This window comes from Thamnophis sirtalis, unplaced genomic scaffold, assembly GCF_051295495.1.
Source record: "Thamnophis sirtalis isolate CommonGarterSnake01/CBP01778 unplaced genomic scaffold, rThaSir2_p1.2 scaffold_1, whole genome shotgun sequence".
Lineage (NCBI taxonomy): Eukaryota > Metazoa > Chordata > Lepidosauria > Squamata > Natricidae > Thamnophis > Thamnophis sirtalis.
In genome coordinates, this window is record NW_028261381.1 from 174397933 (window position 1) to 174418212 (window position 20280).

Genomic DNA, 20280 nt, shown 5'->3' on the forward strand with positions numbered 1-20280 from the left:
CATTTCTGGATTTCTTCTGTTTCCTCTTTGATAATGTACGTATACATGCATCCATGCATTTATTGATTTATAGCCCATTTCCTTGTTCAGTGATTCTAAGCAGCTTACAATATCGTAAAAACAGCAACATAAAAAACCTGGGTAAACTATATGAACAAGGTGGATATGGGATCTTCTCAGTCTATTAAACCAGGGGTCAACCCCCAGGTCGTTGTCCACTACTGGGCTGTGGCCTGTTCAGAACCGGGCCATGCAAGCAGCTGGCCGGCGCATGCATGAGTTCAACCTGACTTATGCGAACAGTGGGCCAGTTCCCCTCTTCTCCCTGCCGGGCTGCCAAACCATAAATGTTGGGGACCGCTGTACTAAGCCACCTCCAGAATGACACGTCCCCATTGGGATCCCAGGCCAATCAGCAAAGTCAGGGTTTCAGGGCCTTTTGGAAGGCCAAGGAGGTAGGGGGTGTAGATCTTATCTCAAGGAGCACAGTAATCTAGACTGGGGGGGGGGGGTGTCAAACTCAAGGCCCGGGGGGGAGGGGGAGGTTTTGCGGAGGCCGTGGCAGCCGAAAACAGAGCTTGGGAGCCACCACGGGTGCCCCCAACCCGAGTGACATCAAGCTGGCCATGCCCACTCTGCCCCCTCCCCCTGAGGTCAAACACAACCTTGACGCGGCCCTCAATGAAATCGAGTTTGACCCCCGATCTAAACAGAGGGAATGTAATAAATGTATTTCTATCAAAATTTATCTTTGTGGGTTTTTTCCCCTTTTCTCATTATTTTAAAAACAATAAAAAGAAAGGAAACATATCTGGGTTACATTATCCTGGAGTTAGATGAGCCACAGCCACAAACACAACTTGTTTGGAAGACAGCTTCCCATCAAGCTCACTTACCCAAGAACGATCTTGGCGTATAATTCTTTGTAAGTCCTCGTTTCTCGTTTCTGGAGGATCTCTGCATCGTACCAGAAGCCCCTCTCTTTTGGATCATCGGGATTATAATTCAACATCACGACATCTCCGATTTCTATCTCTTCCCATTTTAAAATCGTCCTGGCGCGAGCGCGGACATTTCTCAAACTCAACTGGATGACACCATTCTCCGGATAGCTTTATCGAAGAGAAGGAAGTGAAGTAAAATAAGCCATTCCACCTTTCCCAGACAACTGCAGGTAGTCCTCGACTTATGAGCACAATTTAGCCCAAACCTCCGATTGTTAAGTGAATTTTGCCCCATTTTAGGACTTTTCTTGCCACAGTTGTAAAGTGAATCACTGCAGCTATTGAGTTAGTAAGATGGTTGTTAAGCGAATCTGCCTTCCCCATGAATTTTGCTTGTCAGAAAGTCACAAAATGTGATCACTTGACCTCAGGATGCTGCAACCACCATAAATATCAGTTGCCAAGTGTCTGAATTTAGATTAGGTGATTATGGGGATGCTGACATGGTCATAAGGCATTGTTTTCTGTGCTGTTGTAACTTTGAATGGTCACTAAATGAACTGTTGTAAGTCGAGGACTACCTGTGTTATGCTTCATCACATGGTACGTCACAATCAGCCGGATGTTCAGACTGGATCAAACCTGTCTATCAAACCTGTCCAGTCCTTCCCAAGGACGTGGGACAGGCAGGTGTGGAGGTTTGTTGGAAGAGATTGTTGCAGGAAGCATGTAAGCTATTCCAAGTCAAGCCACCTTTTTGATATTGACCGATGGGAGATTTTTTTAATGCAAACGATGCGCAGGTAGGACTGTGGGAGCCCTGATGAATCTAGATCCAAATAATTTCTGCAACATTCACACCATTCTCAAACCTGCTTTCAGAATAAATGCTGCCACTCAAGACCCCAGGGGGAAAACAAATAAACCCCCAATACTCACTCTTCGTATTTCACGTGATAGGTAATGTCCTCGTCAGGAACGGCTTCTTCCAAATTGGACTCTTCGTCACTTTCGCTCGCCTTGCTCGCCGAGTTCCCTTTCCGAGTCACTTTCACCACTTGTGCTTCGAACCAGGCTCCCATGCTCGTGTCACGAGCATCTACCAATTCATTAATCTAAACCAGAAGACCCCAAAGCAAAGCACTGATTTTTAGTTAGCCAAACGATAAGAAAGTCAAGTCTTCAAAAATCCCACTTTCGTCTGAATACTGCTTTTATATACAGGCAGTCCTCAACGTACGACCACAATTGAGCCCCAAATTGAAGTTGTTAAGTGAAAAATATGCTAAGTGAGTTTTGCCCCATTTTACGACTTTTCTTGCCAGTATTGTTAAGTGAATCTTAAATTAATAACATGGTTGTTTTGCGAATCTGGCTTCCCCATTGACTTTGCTTGTCAGAAGGTCGCAGAAAGTGATCACATGACCCCAGATTACCTAATTAGTATGAACTAATTGCCAAGCATTTGAATTTTGATCATGTGACTATGGGGATGCAACAACGGTTGAAAACGGTCATAACTCACTTTTTTCAGTGATGTAACTTTGAGCAGTTACTACCGTATTTTTCAGAGTATAAGACCTTTTTCCCTCAAAAAAGAGGCTGAAAATCTGGGTATGTCTTATACACTGAATACAGCATTTTTTGCCTCCCGAAACCACGTCCTCTTCACCAAAGTGGCAGTGCAAAGCCTGTAGGAGGCTTTCAGAGTGTTCCTGAGAACTAGGGAGGGCAGAAATGAGCGAAAAATGGCCCGGGTTTTGCTCATTTTCCCCCACCCCCACCCCAGCTCGGAGGAGCACTCTTATAAGCCTCCTAAAGGCTATGCATGCAATTTTTTTGATGAAAAACGGGCCATTTTTTGCTCATTTGGGGGGACACCACCCCAGGAGCACCCCATAAGCCCCCTAAAGGCTATTCATGCCTTTTTTTAAAAAATCGTTTTCACACAAAAACGACCATTTTTGGGAAGTCTGCAGGGTGCAAAAAAAATGTTTTTAATTTGTCTCTTTAAAACCTTGGTGCATCTTATACTCTGAAAAGTACAATAAATGAACTGTTGTAAGTCGAGGATTGCCTATATATTAAGCTACCTCTATCTTCAAGATTTCAGGGGGGACGATGACACAAATTTAGCCTTTTATCTTTCTTCCAGGTACCAGTAATCATGAAAATGTTTTATTACTGCATAAGGTTGGCTGCTAAATATTTGATAATGGATTTCGGAAATTATACCCAGATTTCTGCTCTGCATTTGTATCCATTTTAACTTTCCAGCCTTAGAATTACTGTTTTAAGAAAGCTATGCTGTTCTTGGGCTTGACATATCCAAACATGGATCAGTTTGTTCAGACTGATATGAATACAGGTTTCATACACAGATAGTCCTCAACCTACGACCACAATTGAGCCCCAAATTTAAAATGGACAAGATTTCTCAAATAGCCTTCCAGTTCTCCATCCCAATTAGAGCAAAAAAGGGAGTTATTTTTTTCCCAAAAGAAAACGTTTGGGGTAAGAATTTAGCATCTCTTTGATCATGATGCTGCTTGCTTTATTTACGCTGAACCTACAACCATAGTGGAGCCTGCCCATTAAAATCCCACGTCACAACGGTCATTAAGCAAGGCATACAGTAATCGCCTTGTTTAAAGATGCACATTTCTGCTCTCCCTGATGTAGCCATCAAGCGGAACAGGGGGTCTGGGGGAGGGTCTGGGGGGACACTGCAGCAACTCCACAGACCACATGTGGCCTGTTGCGGGCCTCCTCCACCTGAGGGCACCTTGAGTTATTTAACAAGACAACCGAATTGGAAGGGACATTGGAGGTCTTCTAGTCCAATACCCTGCTCAAACAGGAGACCCTATTTACCATTTCAAACCCCAAGGATCCAAGTAGACCTTTCCCACCCACCACTGGGTATTCTCAGAACTCAAGCCTGCTTCTCACCCCACTGAGCCCCATGCTCCCCATCACCAACTGGTCCCTTACCTTTTGGGTATTATGCATCACCTCCTGGAAATAGCCGTTGCATTATGCAACCTTGCTACATAGTGGAGGCCATGTGGCTCCATTTTAGAAAAAGGCACCAATTTCAGAGAGGCTGCAATCAATTGCAACTCCTCCCAAGATGGCACCCACTTCTATGACAGAGCCATCTGACCTGCAGGCAGGCCAGGAAGTAGAATGGCCGTCTCTCCTTTCCCAGAAATCACATTAGCGAAGGAGGCCACTTCACCTCTCAGCACCCCTCATGGTGGATAAGTACAAGTACAAATAGTCCTTGACTTGGGACCACAATTGAGCCAAAAATTTCCACGGCTAAGCAAGACAGGAGTTAAGTGAATTTTGCGAGTTTTATGACCTTCCTTGCCAAAGTTTTTAAGTGATTCACTGAGGAGGTCATAAAACGTGATCATATGATCCTGGGTCACTACAACCGTCATAAATTTGAGCCAACTCCGAATTTTGACCATGCGGCCATGGGATTGCTTCAAAGGTCATTAGCGTGAAAAATATAAGTTACATTTATCAATGCCGTTGTAACTTCAAAAGGTCACTGTGAAATCAAGGACTACCTGTATTAGATGGTCTGGTGGTGCTACTTTTGCCAGGATTTCAGACAAATGAAAGAGAAAGTGCTTAACCATGGCTGGCTGTGGCTTACTCTTTCACCAGGGAGGCTTTCATTGTCGGAATCCCTACAATGACTAAGATTAAGACATCCTGGCTTAATGTCTTACACAGACATGCTAATTCTCTGTGCAGTTTCCCCAGAACTTAAGAATTCAGGCTCTTCTGCTTCAAAAGGTCTTTGCATCTCAACCTTCCATCTAAAGCAGTCGCACCTTATAGAATCCAAAGCCGGGGTCCACCAAATCAGTCCCAACGGCACTACTGCACGGTGCCTCAATCTCCACGGCCCCTTCCCCATTATTGGAGCTTTTGTCCGATTCGCTTTGGCCTGAACAGCAGCCAGAGTCCGTGTCCGAAAGTTCAGAGTCTTTCTCCTTGTTCACCAGGGGCAGGTTAGTGGGGCTTTGTCTCACTAACAGCTGGACGATGTCGTTCAAATTCACGCTGTAATCAAAGAGGGAGTGGCCATCTTCCATCTGTAGGTTGAGAGAAGATCAGTCACAAGAGGCAAACAACAGTTAACAGAAATGTTAAGATACAGAGTTCACATGCTCTTTGCAGGCAGAAAGTTTCAAACTGAAGGACCAAGGAAATATCCACTGGAAACCTTAGAGAGCCATCAAGTATAGCAAAATAGTGATCGAGATTTCCAAAAGTGGAATAACGCCAAATTAATCAATTGAACAGCTTACTTCTGGGAAAGGTGGGTGCTCCATCCCTGGAGGTTTTCAAGAATAGACAGGACAAACAATTGACCAGGATGGTATAAGGGCTCCTGCCTTGAGCAGGCGGTTGGACTAGAAGACCTCCACAGTCCCTTCTAGATGTATGATTCTATTTTTTATATTTATTCTTTCCTTTCCAGTTCCTGAAATCTTCCTACCCTCTTTTCTCTCCTGCCTCCTCATAGCTGACAATATCAGGGTCCCCCCCTCCCTCCCAGTTTTCCCTCTTAAACTTCTTTGGCCCTGATCAAGAGCTCTGATTCAACTTTGATTAGGTTAGGGCTCCAACCGCTCAAAAATAGGCTGTTCCATGCATTGAGCACTTTGTGTCTCTTGGAGTTGGGCAGCCGATAAATTTAAATGTAAAAAAACATGCCTATTTCTACTATTTGTGTAGATGAAATCTGCCTAATGATAGCATTTCCTGATTTCCCAATCCAATCTAACAATCTCTTACACAGCATTGTTAGTTGTGAATTTGGAGCAATGAAGTGATATTTGTGGTAAGACTGGCACCTTTCATTATGATGGCATGGTGAGAATATCTGCAGAGAGAACGACGCTGGAGGAATGGCTGCATAGTTTGTGGGTTAAAGTGTTTTTCAGTGTGTTTATGCGGCAAGACAAACAAACCCTATTGTTTGCAAAGCCTGCTGTCTGTCTGTCTATCTATACACTCCTAAAACTCTGTTTAACTGGAAGAAACGGGGCATTACAGGGTAATAATTTTTGAATCAAGATATCTCAACTGGGTTTACAGGGTGTATCCAATATCTTGGACCCATGATTCCCGTGGGATTGAAATTTGTGAAACTGGATAAACAATTTAATCATATAGACCTATCATAAAACATTTTGTGACCTTATACAAATGTGACTAAATATCTCCTGTGGTCCTGATGCTTTACTAAACAGTTCATCAGGAGCTATTTCCAAGGCAAATCCATCACGGAATATCTTGTTCTTTTTTTTTATAAAAGAACTTTTCCAGGGAAGTACAGTAGAAGCTCAGCCATTGCTGAAAGCATGAAGGAAACTAGTCAGGAAATATATTTGAAACAATGACCCAACAGCGTACAGATTGTCTCGACTTACAGCCACAATTGAGCCCAACATTTCTGTTGTTAAGTGAGTTTTGCTCCATTTTATGACTTTTCCCACCTCAGTTAAGTGAATCACTGCAGTTAATCAGTTAGCATCCTGGTTGCTAAGTGAATCTGGCTTCCCCATTGACTTTGCTTGTCAGAAAGTTGCAACGGTCATAAATATCAGTTCCCAAGCATCTGAATTTGATCACACGATCATGGGGATGCTGGAAATGCAATAAGTGAAAAATGGACATAATTCACTTTTTTCAGTGCCGTTGTACTTTGAACTGTCACTAAGCAAACTGTTGTAAGTCAAAGACCATCTGTATGTTAATGGCACATAGATGGTAAAAATTGATATCTTTATCCTGTTAATAAGAAACAATAATCATTAAGCAAACAAGAGCCACTCAGCTGCATCAAAACCGGTCCTAGGAGTTCTGGCTAAGGACAACAGGAAGCCAGCAGCCACCAATACCGAGCTGACAAGTTGTGTAGAATCCAAAGACAACATGGCTCAACACAAAGTGTATACTGTTTCACAAGAACGAACATTCTTCTCTGTAAAAGACAATTCTAAAAAAACCCAAGTTCTGCTAAAGACACCAGGATTAGTTTGCATTTTTGTTTTCTATATATCATTGACATTTCTGCATTCACACTGCAACTGTTTCATTTTTTTCTTCCCTGTCTGATTCTCATGGGACTGCCTGGACAAGACCCTGTAGTTTTCTTGGCATGGGTTCTCAGAAGGGGTTTGCCACTGCCTCTTTCTTGGGACAGAGTGAAAGTGTCTGGCCCAAGGTCACCCAGCTGGCATTGTGCCTGCCCAAAGCAGGAGAACGCACAACTGCCCAGTTTCTAGGCTGATATCTTTACCACTAAAACAGATTGGCTCTAATTTCATATTCTCCTAAAATGGAATGGAATGTAACAGACTCACACACACGAACTGACTGAAAAAATCTCTACCTTCCTTACTAGATTCACTGTTAATGCAAAGTGATCCTGCTATTGTACAGTTAAATTGGAGAAAATACTCTTCATTTCAGGTATAGATTATCTCCTTGAAGGGACTTCAAAGATCATAAAACAAGGTTTATTGATAACAGAAATGGAGCTGGAATACATCACTTTCTAATGTCAAGCTAGTAGTCAGGGAAGCGATGCCAAAGGAATTACCAAGAAGCAAGTAAAAAAGAAGACACAACTTTTTTGGAGTCCAGAAGCTAAGAAAAGCCAGAGAAACTACTAGTGAATTCCAAGATTGTCGGCTAAAGTGGGAAGCTGGAAGCTTTTTTCCCAAAAAAAGAAAATGGCAACCCTACCCGCTTTCATCTTAAGGAAACTGAATGGATATGGGGGACATGGCTATCTTTTTGTTTACCATCAAACACTGTGGGAACATTACCACTAGAGGGCAGTGCAAGTATTTTCTTTTAAAAAAAACAAAATTAATAAGCCTCTTTAGAAAGCTTTTAACCAGTTCCTAAGAGACTCACACCAAACTCATGCAGAAAAATTCAGCCAAAGAGCTAGAATTCTCCGTCTCCGTTAAGATTCATTAACTGAGCCATTCCTCGAGAAAAGCCATCTTACCACTGTATAAGCAGCAGCAGTTTTAATCCATTGGTACGTTCACTATAAGCAATCCAGGGGTTATGATAGCAGGACCAGGATTGCCATTGCTAAGCCATGCAGTTGTAAAGCACATTACAAATCCACATTGCTTAGCGCTGACAAGCCAACAATCCTGGATGCTGTCATAATCCCAACCCTTGCAGATTTTTAAGGGGGAAGTGGCAGAGTCCCAGGAGGACTTGGGAGGCCACGCCAAGGAGTAGGGGGAGGGCTTGGGAGGCTTGGCGCAGGAAGATTACAGCGGGTGGGACAGCAGGGGAAATGCTGGATGGTCTAGTGGGTATGAGCTCAAGAGGGTAGGGGGAGGGGGATACTCATTAGAGCTACTTGCAAACTTCCCTGGCAGCTTTCCCATTAACTTTGTTCGTGAGCAGCAGGGAAGGCTGCAAACAGCAATCACATGATCACAGGACGCTACGACCAGTGCGAGTAGGTTGCAAAGTACCTGAATCATGATATGACCGCAGGGGGGCTGCAACGGCTGGAGCCTGGATCTAAGTATCACCCGTTCGCTGCTACTACCACCGCTGCTTTAAATGGTCACAGAACAAGAGGTCAATAAGTGGTCTGCCTGCATTGACAAAAGCGGTTCAGGCATGCAACACACATCAGTAGCATGGAGAGAACATCACTGTTCACAGCAACTATTTCTGACATTGATCCAGCTCGATCAACCTTCAAATCACTGCTATAAAGGCACACATGGTTTTCCACCTAACTTTAATAAAAGTACATATGCTTTTTTTTAAAGGACACTCTTGAAATCTGAGTAAACCATTTATGTCAAAATTGAACAGCCCTCTCTCAACAGGGAGAAGGGGGAGGATAGACACCATCTAGCTCCAGTCTACAACACAGTCCTTTCAACAGTTCTAAGGCTTCACACCCATTTGCATTACTCAGGTGACCCTGACCATAGGTTAAACCTTCAAGTGGCCTCAAGGAATAATGCAAAAGACCAACTGTCTTCAAGGAGTATAAATCCTTCCATTCCTCACCATCCAGTCAGAACTGAAGAAGCTTCTTGGATGAGAAGCAAAATGTCTTCAAAGGAAAAAAAAAACAAAGTCAAGTGGCCTCTTGAAAAAAGGCATCTTTGGGACAACTATAACCTGGATGAATGTGAATCTCTCTAGACAGAGTTGGAAGGGACCTTGGAGGTCTTCTAGTCCTTCCCCACCCCCACCCCCCACCCTCAAGCAGTAAACCCTATGCCATGATTGCCCAATCTCTTCTTTAAAAGCCTCCAGCGTTCACAACTTCTGGAGGCAAGTTGTTCCACTGGTTAATTGTTCTGTCAGGACATTTCTCCTTAATTTTAGATTAATTCTTTCCTTGATTCATTTCCATCCGTTGCTCCTTCTTTGGAGCTTTGCTTTGAAACTCCGCAACAGAAATCCAGAAGGGGGAGTTGAAGGCCTCCTACAACAAAACTATGCAAAGGAATCTGCCGCACGTGGTAAGGAGTGAAGTGCCAAAGCGCCAAATTCCCACAAACGCTCATCGTCCCAACACGATTTGAACTCTTACTGGAGAGAAGAACGAAAGCTACGGACCTGTTTGCCTCGATAGAAAAGCCTCTGTCTGTCAGGTTCCACCCTGAAAACTTCATGGATCCTCTGCCGAAGCTCCTCCACTTTCGTAAGTTTGGAAAGAGAGTCCACCCGATGGGTCTCTTTCCCATCCATGGTGCGCACTTGGATCCACATTGTGGCGGTTGTCTCTGTGGAAGAATCACAAGCACATGAAGGAAGGGGAGACGGGAGAGTGTGCCTTCCCATCAACCCCCAATTATGCCCCCAAACACGTGCCCACCCCTCACAAGTGCCCCTCATTCAACCTAGAAACGCCTCCATGTTTGTGCGACAAACGGTCCCATTTTGCATCCATTGTGCAAATCCAACATCATCCCCCCAAGTCCAAGACCCCCCCACTCTCTCCTCCCAGTCCCCCCCCCCCGGGATGTTAACAGGATGCCTACCATTCGTTTCATCAACACCACTCATTTCATCTGGCTGAAATAAATGCATTTATTGCCAATACTTTTTATTTGTTTGTTGGGGGGGGGGGGGAATAATTAATCCCACGATGACCAGCCAGCTTGGAGAAACCCAATGAAATGGACATACCCTTGGAGGCAGATGACTAAAATTTAGCTCTGAAGCTAAATTTTGACTAAATAAAAGTAAAGTAATGGGTTAGTTCTCTTCAAAAAAAAAAAAAAAAAAAAAGCAAATTATTACTAGCAGTGGCATTGCTGCTGTTGTGTCATTTCCCAATAGCCCGTTTCTTGGAAAAAGTTCTCCAGATGTCGAATATAAAAGTTACACAACCGTCTTTCCCCAGTTTCGTAACAACCCCCCCCCAATTAAAAACAAGGTTCCCATGACAACTATGGCCTTATTTTCCCTTCCCCCCAAGCCCCCAAGCGCTCTCTTCAGCCCCTTTAGGACCCCCACCCCCAAATCCCCCCTCAACGAGCGCCCCCAAGTTTCCCCCATTCCTAGAAGCACCTAAACTGACCAGCCTCCCCTCCATATCTATAGGCGGCTGGGACGCCCCCCTTCACGGAACCCCCAATTCCAGCTCGCCCCACACAAAGGGTCCCCCCCAATGAAGCCCAGTCTGCCCCGGCGTTCAAAACCCTCCTCCGGTTCGCTCTCCCCCCCCCCCCCCCCCAAGGCTCCCCTTCCGTACCTGACCGGCCGTTTGCCCCCTCGGAGCCACTCGACAACCCCACAGCGCGACCGCTCAACCGAACTTCTTGGCTGGGTTTTTTTTTCCTTTCCCCGTCTTGCTTTTTTTCCCCTTGCGCTCCGCCCACCCGGAGCGCCGCCCCCTTCCCCGCTCCTCGCCCCCCGATTGGCCGCGCGCCCCGGAAGGCGGGACGCCCATAAGCCGCTTTCCTTCAGGAAAGGCTCCAGCTCCCGCCTTCCCGCCCCTCAGCCAGCCAGCAAGTTCGGCTGCGCTCCTCGTCTGCCCCCCCTCCCCTCCGACGACTTGCCTGTTCCTCCTCGCGGAGTTCAAGGCGCGCGCCACAAATTGAAAAAAAACCGCCGGGCCGCGAGGATTGGGAAAGGGAAGTCTCGCGAGATGTTACCCAAAAAAAAAAAAAAAGCGAAGCCGAACGAAAAGCGCTTGAGGGAAAGGGGAAAAAAAGCCGATAAATTTAAAGGGACAGGCTGCATTTTGAACTTCCTTCTCCTTTGCAACAATTTTGCGCGTTATTTCGAAAAGGAGACTGGCGATTTTCAGTTGGATTTGCAGCAGAAGACAGCACGGCAAATTTGGCCAGCAAAAATTAAAACCCTATCCGTTGCAAGCCCCCCCCTCCAGCGTCATTTATTTATTTGTTCAATGGCTATGGGATAGGCTTACTTAAAAAAATAATTCGATTAATTTAATTAATGGATCATGATTTCCTATGCAACTTATTTTCCAAAACAAAAAAAAAGCATCTGTGGACTCAATTTCCCTGCAAATACGTTGCATCATAGCCTGAAAGGGGAAACAATCAGTAAAACTTGCAAAACAATCAGTAAATTTTTGGAAATGATAACTGAGCAACACATTGAGTTTAAAGCAGAAACATGCCTTTTAGGTATACTGTTGGAAAGTTATGATAAAGCAACTGCATATTTAGCGTTACATACTGACGGCAGCAAAAATGATATATACTAAATATTAAAAATTAAAAATAAAGACTCAGAATATTATGGAATAAATGGCTAGAGACAAGAGGTAGAAATGAGAGAGAAAATAACTTTACGAATGTCAATAATAGTATGGAAAATAAAGATGTATAAAACAGTAACTATACTAAGGGGAAAACTGTAAATAGGCTAATGTAAGAAGAAATTCAGTTAGTTTTTTTTTCTTTTTGGTCATACCACTATAATTACTGTTATTATATTATTTTATTGTTATTAGCTTGTGTGTTAAGATTTACTATCAACTTTTCTTTGTCTTTGCTTTATTTGTAATTGTTATCCTGACAAGGCACTGCCTTTCCAAAATGTTTATGAATAAAAACCATTTTTAAAAAAGCGTAAATTTTTGCAACTCATTTGAAGCTTAACTCCAAAATATTTCCAATATTTATGCAGAATTACCTAACCAAGGTTGTAGCAATAATCCTGTGGCATCTTTAATACTTGCCCAATTTATTGCAGCAGGAATCTGCCTCTTGGTTAGGAGTTACAATACCTATAATGCACAGCAGGGCATTTAGACAAGACTGTCAGAAGCCGTGGAGAGGCTGGAGTCTATTACAATAGACAAAATTGTAATTATAATTATTTATCCAGTATATATGAGATTGCTGGATTCAGAACGATTCAAGCTGGCAGGTGGGAAAGATTTAAAAGTTCCACCAGAAAAGGATAGACAGAGGAAAGACTGAAAGTATCCACCTTTGAAAAACAGAAAAAAAAAATTCCTAAAGTTCTTTAAAAGATTTCTGAATCGTCCTGGTCCAGTACCTTATGGAAAAACCAGATTTTTAAAATCTTTCCAAAAGGATTGCATAGCACAAGCCTCAAAGCTAAATGTCTTGAGTTATAATGACAAAGAAATGCAAATGAAAAATGGGTGTAGAGGCAACAAAATGTATTTACATCACAATTGATTTATTTTGTAATGTATTTATATTTCTTCAGAGCATGGAATTGCGAGCATTTCGCCAGAGACAGGGCGAAAACACTCGGCCAATCGTACACGGCGAAGTTGGTTGGAAATAATATCTTTACTGTATCTATTATAGCTAACGCCTCAATGAATATTTTGCTTTTTTTCCCTTTGTCGCCCAGCCTTTCTTCCTATATAACCCTGTCCCACCCACCTTCCACCAATTCGTCACCGGTTAGGAATTTTCTCCCGCCCGTCCAGTCCTGATCTCCTAACTACTGCCTTGATCCTGTTTGGGGATCGCTTTTGTGATCCACCACGTGGCGCGCGGGAAAATACCAGGCGAAATTCCCAGATTTCTCTGCTGTCCTTGGGGGCTCCAATCTGCTCACAGTTGCTTTTGTTCCCAAACTGAAAGACACAACATTGAGGCGTTTGCTGATATTTTGAAGACGCAACAAACATTGATGGCACCAGATTCTGGATTCTGTGGCAGAGCTGCCCGTCGAGCCGTGCTGGGAGGGCAGCTATGCCACAGGAAGGGCGAGGTCACCACAAAATAACACAGAGGCTACAACTGAAGGCAACTGACTTTAAGCATCCATGAAAACATTAAAGTGGTATTTCTCAGCCTCTGGAAAATTAAGATGTGTAGACTTCAATTCCCAGAATTCCCCAGCCAGCAGAGGTCCAAATATTCTATGGGTTCTGAAGAACTGTTCCATTACAGATAGTCCTCATCTTAGGACCACAACTGAGCCCCAAATTTCTGTTGCTAAGCGAGACATTTGTTCAGTGAGTTTTGCTCCATTTTTACGAGCTTTCTTGCCACAGTTGTTAACTGAATCACTGCAGTTAAGTTGGTCCCACAATTGTTAAGTGAATCTGACTCTCTCATTCCCTTGGCTTGTCAGGAGGTCGCAAAAGGGGATCACGTGACCCCAGGACACTGCAAACGTCATAAATATGAGTCGGTTGCCAAGCGTCCAAATTTTGATCACATGATTACAGGGATGCTGCAACGGTCACAAGTATGAAAAAGTCTTACATCACTTTTTTCAGTGCCGTCGTAATTTCAAATGGCCACTAAGTGAATGGTTGTAAGTTGAAGTCTACCTGTACCTGGTGGTCTCTTTTCCAAGTCCTCAACTTACAACCACAATTGAGCCCAAAATCTATGCTGTTAAGTAAGAAATTTGTTGTTAAGTGTGTTTTGACGCTTTACGACTCTTCTCGCCATGTTGGCTAAGTGAATCCCTACAGCTGTTGAATTAGTAACCGGGTTGTTAAGTGAATCTGGTTTCCTCTTTTGACTTTGCTTGCCAGAAGGTGGCATGACCCCGGGACACTGCAGCTGTCATAAATATGAGCCAGTTTTCAAGCCTTGGAATTTTGACGATATGACCATGGGGATGCTGCAACGGTCATAAGTTGAAAAATGGTCACAGGTCGCTTTTTTTCAGTGCTGTTGTAATTTGAACGGTCACTAAATGAACTCTTGTAAGTGGAGGACTACCTTTACGAAACATGGATAAAAGGTTAGCATTCGCCCTCAAATTATTCACCCTGGTGTCACCATCCAAGTTGTTTTTCTGACAATATTGAACTAATCTGTCATTATCTTTTAAACTACATGGTGAAGATTATTTAGGGGATGTGGTCAGGGGTCTCCAACCTTGGCAACGTTTAAGCCTGGAGGACTTCAACTCCCAGAATTCCCCAGGCAGCTTGGGAGTTGAAGTCCACCAGGCTTAAAGTTGCCAATGCTGCTTTAGACCTTAAGCATGTGATTTAGATCCTCTGACATCCATAATTTATTTACATTATCCTACTATAGGTAGTCCTCGACATACAACTGTTCATTTAGTGACCATTCGAAGTTACAATAGCATTAAAAATAGAGACATGACCAGTTTTCGTACTTATGACCGTTGCAGCATCCCCATGAACAAAATTCAGATGCTTGGCCATGGGTTCATATTTATGACGGTCACAGTGTCCCGGGGCCAACATGATCCCCTTTTGCGACCTTCTGACAGATAAAGCCAATGGGGTAGCCAGATTCACTTAACAACCGTGTTACTAACTTAACAACCTCAGTGATTCCTTGAACAACTATGGGTAGAAAAGTTATAAAAAGAGGAACAAAACTCACTTGTCCCCCTTAGCAAGAGAACGTTCGGGCTCCGTTGTGGTTCTAAGTCGAGGACTACCTATATTTCATGAAAGCAGTGCAGATTTTCAGAGGGGCTAGGAGTCGTAAGGGCCAAAAATGGTCCCTCCAAATGATTTTGCAATGCACGCACATCCCTCTAGCTTTTTCTTCCAAATTTTCAGATTTTGCCCCTCCAAGTCTGAACCAGGCCCAATCCTGCTTAGCTTCCCAGCAAAGAGAAGGTGAGCAGATTCTCTGCCTAAACAGGAAATGGGCTTCCAAACTTGTGATTAAGAGTTAGAAGACCAATGATAAGAACCTCTAATCAGCCTCGGGAACCATTGATTTCCTAACCCAAAGGATCTCGTACATTTCAAAAATGTGCTTCTGCTTTTGTTAAGCTACCTGCGGGTCAATGGAATGAATGAATGAACCTTCTAAAATTGAACCTTATGTGCACATGGATACATGTGATTGTTATTTTACTACATTCTGTATTACATCACTGCGTTGGGTTCCAACATTAGGGGGAGAATGCGCCATGCCCCCTCCTGACCCGTTTTTGCTCCCAGGAGGCTGCAGGGAGGCCTACTAGGCCCAAAACAGGGGCATGGAGTGTGTGTGCAGTGTGCCCCCCCCCATGACCTGTTTTTGCTCCCAAGAGGCTGCAGGGAGGCCTTGTAGGCCCAAAACAGGGGCATGGAGTGTGTTTCCAGTGTGCCCCCCCCTGACCTGTTTTTGCTCCCAGGAGGCTGCAGGGAGGCCTACTAGGCCCAAAACAGGGGCATGGAGTGTGTTTCCAGTGTGCCCCCCCCCCTGACCTGTTTTTGCTCCCAGGAGGCTGCAGGGAGGCCTACTAGGCCCAAAACAGGGGCATGGAGTGTGTTTCCAGTGTGCCCCCCCCCCTGACCTGTTTTTGCTCCCAAGAGGCTGCAGGGAGGCCTACTAGGCCCAAAACAGGGGCACAGGTGTGTGTGAGGGGGAGTCCCCTCCTGACCTGTTTTTGCTCCCAGGAGGCTGCAGGGAGGCCTACTAGGCCCCAAACAGGGGCCCGGGGTGGGGAGGGGTATTGTCGCACATGCATTGCATTATGAGTGCAGGCACTTTTGGCACACGACAACGAAAAGGTTGGCCATCCCTGGGATAGGTGGTACCTGGCTCAATAGTAGTAACTGCAAGAGGGGTTTTGGAGTCCTAGTGGACAATCATTTAAACATGAGCCAGCAGCTGCCAACACAGTCCTTAGGCTGCATGAACAGAAAGACAACGCCAAGGTCACAAGAAGTGATAAACACCACTTCATACTCCCATTAGTGAGGCCACAATCCTGCATCCACTTTTGTTCCCCCGAATACAAGAAAGATGTTGAGACTCTGGAAAGAGTGCAGAGAGGAGCAACAAAGAGGATGAGGGGACTGGAGACTGAACTGTATTGAAGGAACTAGGTATATGTCAAGTTTAACAAAGAGAAGGACATGATAGCATCTTCCAATATTTGAAGGGCTGCCCCAAAGAAGAGGGAGTCAAGCGATTCTCCAAAGCGCCTGAAAGCAGAAAAAGAAGCAACGGATGGAAATTAATAAAGGAGAGAAGCAACCGAGAACTAAAGGAGAAATTTCCTGACAGTTAGAGCAATTAATCAGTGGAACAACTTCCCTCCACAAGTTGCGGGTGCTCTGGAGGTTTTAAAAAGAGATTGGACAGCCATTTATCTGAAATGGCACAGGGTCTCCTGCTTGAGCAGGGGGGGTTGGACTAGAAGACCTCCAAGGTCCCTTCCATTTCTGTTATACTGTTACCGTGAAGATCACTTTTATAAGAAGGCAGAGCAAATGAATTTGGAACTTCTGCCCAAATTCTGGGAGTTGAAGTCCGCATGTCTTAGTTGCCACATTTGAGAAAAACTGGCCCGAAAGTCTCTGTCTCTACAGCAGGCTGATTTTTTTTTTTAATATTTCAATCTTTATTGGAGTTCCTAAACACTCTGAAAGTTGTTTTTCTATTGCTTAGTTTAGTTTTCCTTTGGGGGAAACCCACATGCCTGTCCAATGAATGTGTATTTTTAAGAAGGGCGGAACAGCTATTTCTAGGTAAAAATATAAATCAGAACTCGGAGCAGTCGTTGACAACAGAACTGAATTCCAAACTTCAGTCAGCTCAATAGATATCACTTTTTTTCCTTCTTGAGAGGGAAGAAAAAGTCAACAATCATGGAATTGTCCTGCTTTATCGAGATCAAAGCTGCAGCTCTTGGGATTCAGGGTCAAACTCACACAAACACAAAAACACACACAGATGCACATTCCAGTTGGAAATTTCTTTCCCCTGATTGGAACGTGAAGGGAGGGAGGGAGGAAGGAAAGAAGGAAGGAGGAAAGGAGGGAGGGAGAGAAGAAGGAAGGAAGGAAAGGAAGGAGGGCGGGAGGAAGGAAGGAAGGAAGGAAAGAAGGGAGGAAAGGAGGGAGGGAGAAAAGAAGGAAGGAAAGGAAGAAGGGAGGGAGGAAGGAAGGAAAGAAGGAAGGAGGAAAGGAGGGAGGGAGAGAAGAAGGAAGGAAGGAAAGGAAGGAGGGCGGGAGGAAGGAAGGAAGGAAGGGAGGAAAGGAGGGAGGGAGAAAAGAAGGAAGGAAAGGAAGAAGGGAGGGAGGAAGGAAGGAAAGAAGGAAGGAGGAAAGGAGGAAAGGAGGGAGGGAAAGAAGACAGAAGGAAGGAAAGGAAAGAGGGACGGAGGAAGGAAGTCGTAGTGGCAGTTATTACAATGCAGTATTGCAGGCTGATTATGCTTATTGCCAAGAATTCAATCCTGACTGGATCATGCCTGACTCATCCTTCCCAGGTTTGAGATCAGTAAAATGAGGGCCCAGATTGTTACAGGCAAGGGGCTGACTCTGTAAACTACTTAAAGAGGGCTGTAAAGCACTGTGAAGCTGTATATAAGTGTTACTTCAACACACACTTGGAAAAGGATTCAAGAGAGTCCTTTCGCTAGAGCCAAGCTTGGAAAAAAAATTTGCTTTTAAAATCAAAGCGATGACACAGCTGTTTTAATAAGACAATGTTTGTCTTATAAGAGCCGAGGTGGCGCAGTGGTTAAATGCAGCACTGCAGGCTACTGCTAGATCAGCAGTTCAGCGGTTCAAATCTCACCGGCTCAGGGTTGACTCAGCCTTCCATCCTTCCGAGGTGGGTAAAATGAGGACCCAGATTGTTGGGGGCAATATGCTGACTCTCTGTAAACCGCTTAGAGAGGGCTGAAAGCCCTATGAAGCGGTATATAAGTCTACTGCTATTATTATTAACAATTCATTAAAGCAGCCATCTGTTTCTTTTTTTCAGTCTCAAAGGCGACCAAGACGTAGCCAGCTTTAATGAAACGGCAACAGTTGTTGTTAGATTCATGCATTACCCGGAGCAGTTCTGAATCATTTTCATAGCACATGTGCCAATAGTAAACACCCGTAAGTAGTTTCATAATCACAGCCTGAGTCTAAATGTTTTAGCTCCATGTATTCATGAGACATAGAATTGGTAGGAACAATTTGAGGCCACCATGTCTGCTCCGCACACAGAGCCAAGTAGATCTTTAGATTTTTGTGGCATAAAAAGGAAACAGCTGCCGAAGGCGTAACCATCCCCTCCCTCTGCGTCATGTTCATCTGGCAATTATGGCCGCCACAATCAATGTGGGGGCCGCTGGCTTAGAGCCGTCCCGGGAAATCTGCAGGAGACGGGAGATTGAAGGGGCTGTCCTGTAAGCCTTGGCCAGGAATGATTGACGTCAGGCAGCGTAGTATTGCATTGAAAGACTTGGAGGGGGTGTCTGAGAGGTCATCCAGTCTGACCCCCTCACCTGCTCTGGGTATGATCCACTTGGAGCAACTGACGGATGACTGTTGCAACCTTTAGGGAAGCATGCATTGAATAAAGTCAGGTGGCAAGCTATTTGATGGGCTGATTGCCCATAGACAGTTGTGGACTTAACAACCACAACTGAGACCAACATTTCCGTTACTAAGCAAGACAGCTGTTAAGTGAGTTTTGCCCCTTTTTACCACCTTTCCTGCCACAGTTGCTAAGTGAATCACTGTAGTTAAGTTAGTAACACGGCTGTTAAGTGAATCTGACTTCCCCACTGGGTGCTTGTCAGGATACAAAAGAGAATCACATGACCTGCAACCGTCATAAATATGAGCCAGTTACCCAGCATCCGAATCTTGATCATGTGTCCATGGGGATGCTGCAGTGGTTATAAGTGTGAAAACGGTCATAAATCACTTTTTTCAGTTGGTTACTAAATGAACAATGCCAATTACCTCCTGAAGACCTATCAGATCCCACAGATTAGGCCTCTTCCGAATTCCATCCACCGGCCAATGCCAATTGTCGACCACCCAGAGGAGGGCCTTCTCTGTGGCTGCTCCAGCCCTCTGGAACGATCTCCCCATGGAGATCCGGACCCTCTCCACCCTTCAGGCTTTCTGCAAAGCCGTCAAAACCTGGCTGTTCCAACAGGCCTGGGGCTGATGAGTTCCCATCCCCACTCAAATTGTGTGGCTGTTGACTGCTTTTTAAATTGTTTCCGTATTTTGTTCTTTGTTTTTATTGTTTTTGTCTGTATTATTCCCTTCCCCTTCGGTTTGTTAGCCGCCCTGAGTCCCTCCGGGAATAGGGCGGCATACAAGTGTAATAAACCTTGAACTGTTGTAAGGCGAGGACTCCCAGTCTTCAACTGCCCCATAGGAAGAAAGTTATTTTCCACTAGCCCAGAAGGAAGGATCAGAATCAACCCTAAAATCAAGGGAAATTTCGTAACTGTATTCATTTGTTAAAAATATACATGTCGTCCATCTTACTCTCAGATTGGGTCCCTACGGCCTACATAACTGTACGGGGCTGTCAGCCTACGGAACAGGCTGCCACATGATGGATTAAATGCTTGCTTCCCTAGAGGCTGGACCAATAATTTCTTAGATGCGTCTAGTGGATCTTACCTTGGGAGTGTGACTGTGTGTGTATTGTCAGACTGGATGATCTCTAAGATCCCCTCCAAATCTTTCAAACCAATACAGATAGTCCTTGACTTACAACCATTCATTTAGTGATGGCTCAAAATTACAACGGCGCTGAAAAAAGGGACTTGACCACTGTTCATACTACGACCATCGCACGCAACAATCCCCGTGATCACATGATCAAAATTTGAATGCTTGGCAACTGGTATGTATGTATGAGGGTTGTAGCATCCCGGGGTCACATGATCCCCTTTTACGACCTTCTGACAAACAAAGAGGGAAGACAGATTCACTTAACAACCACGTTACCAATTCAAGAACTGCAGTGATTCGCTTAGCAACCAGGGCTAAGAAAGGTCGTAAAGTGAGGCAAGACTCCCTTAGCGACTGTCTTGCTCAGCAGTGGAAATTTTGGCCTCAACTGGGGTCATAATTCGAGGACTGCCTGTCTAT

The 20280-nt window shown here is 44.5% G+C and overlaps 1 protein-coding gene across 2 annotated transcripts in view; it reads right to left on the reverse strand.

Annotated features, from left to right (window-relative positions):
* UHRF1 (ubiquitin like with PHD and ring finger domains 1) overlaps nt 1-20280 on the reverse strand; it is a 36788-nt gene that overhangs the window by 14856 nt on the left and 1652 nt on the right. The window contains exons 1-5 of one of the 2 annotated variants that reach the window (XM_087703334.1): nt 10735-10792; nt 9594-9760; nt 4796-5059; nt 1884-2059; nt 897-1112 (exon numbers count right to left, since the gene is read on the reverse strand). In XM_087703334.1, coding sequence (XP_087559460.1) covers nt 897-1112; nt 1884-2059; nt 4796-5059; nt 9594-9746 — 809 coding nt within the window. In that variant the 5' untranslated portion in view covers nt 9747-9760; nt 10735-10792. Of the gene's footprint in view, nt 1-896; nt 1113-1883; nt 2060-4795; nt 5060-9593; nt 9761-10734; nt 10793-20280 lie in introns of those variants that run through there. The other variant, XM_087703335.1, reaches the window with a different exon arrangement.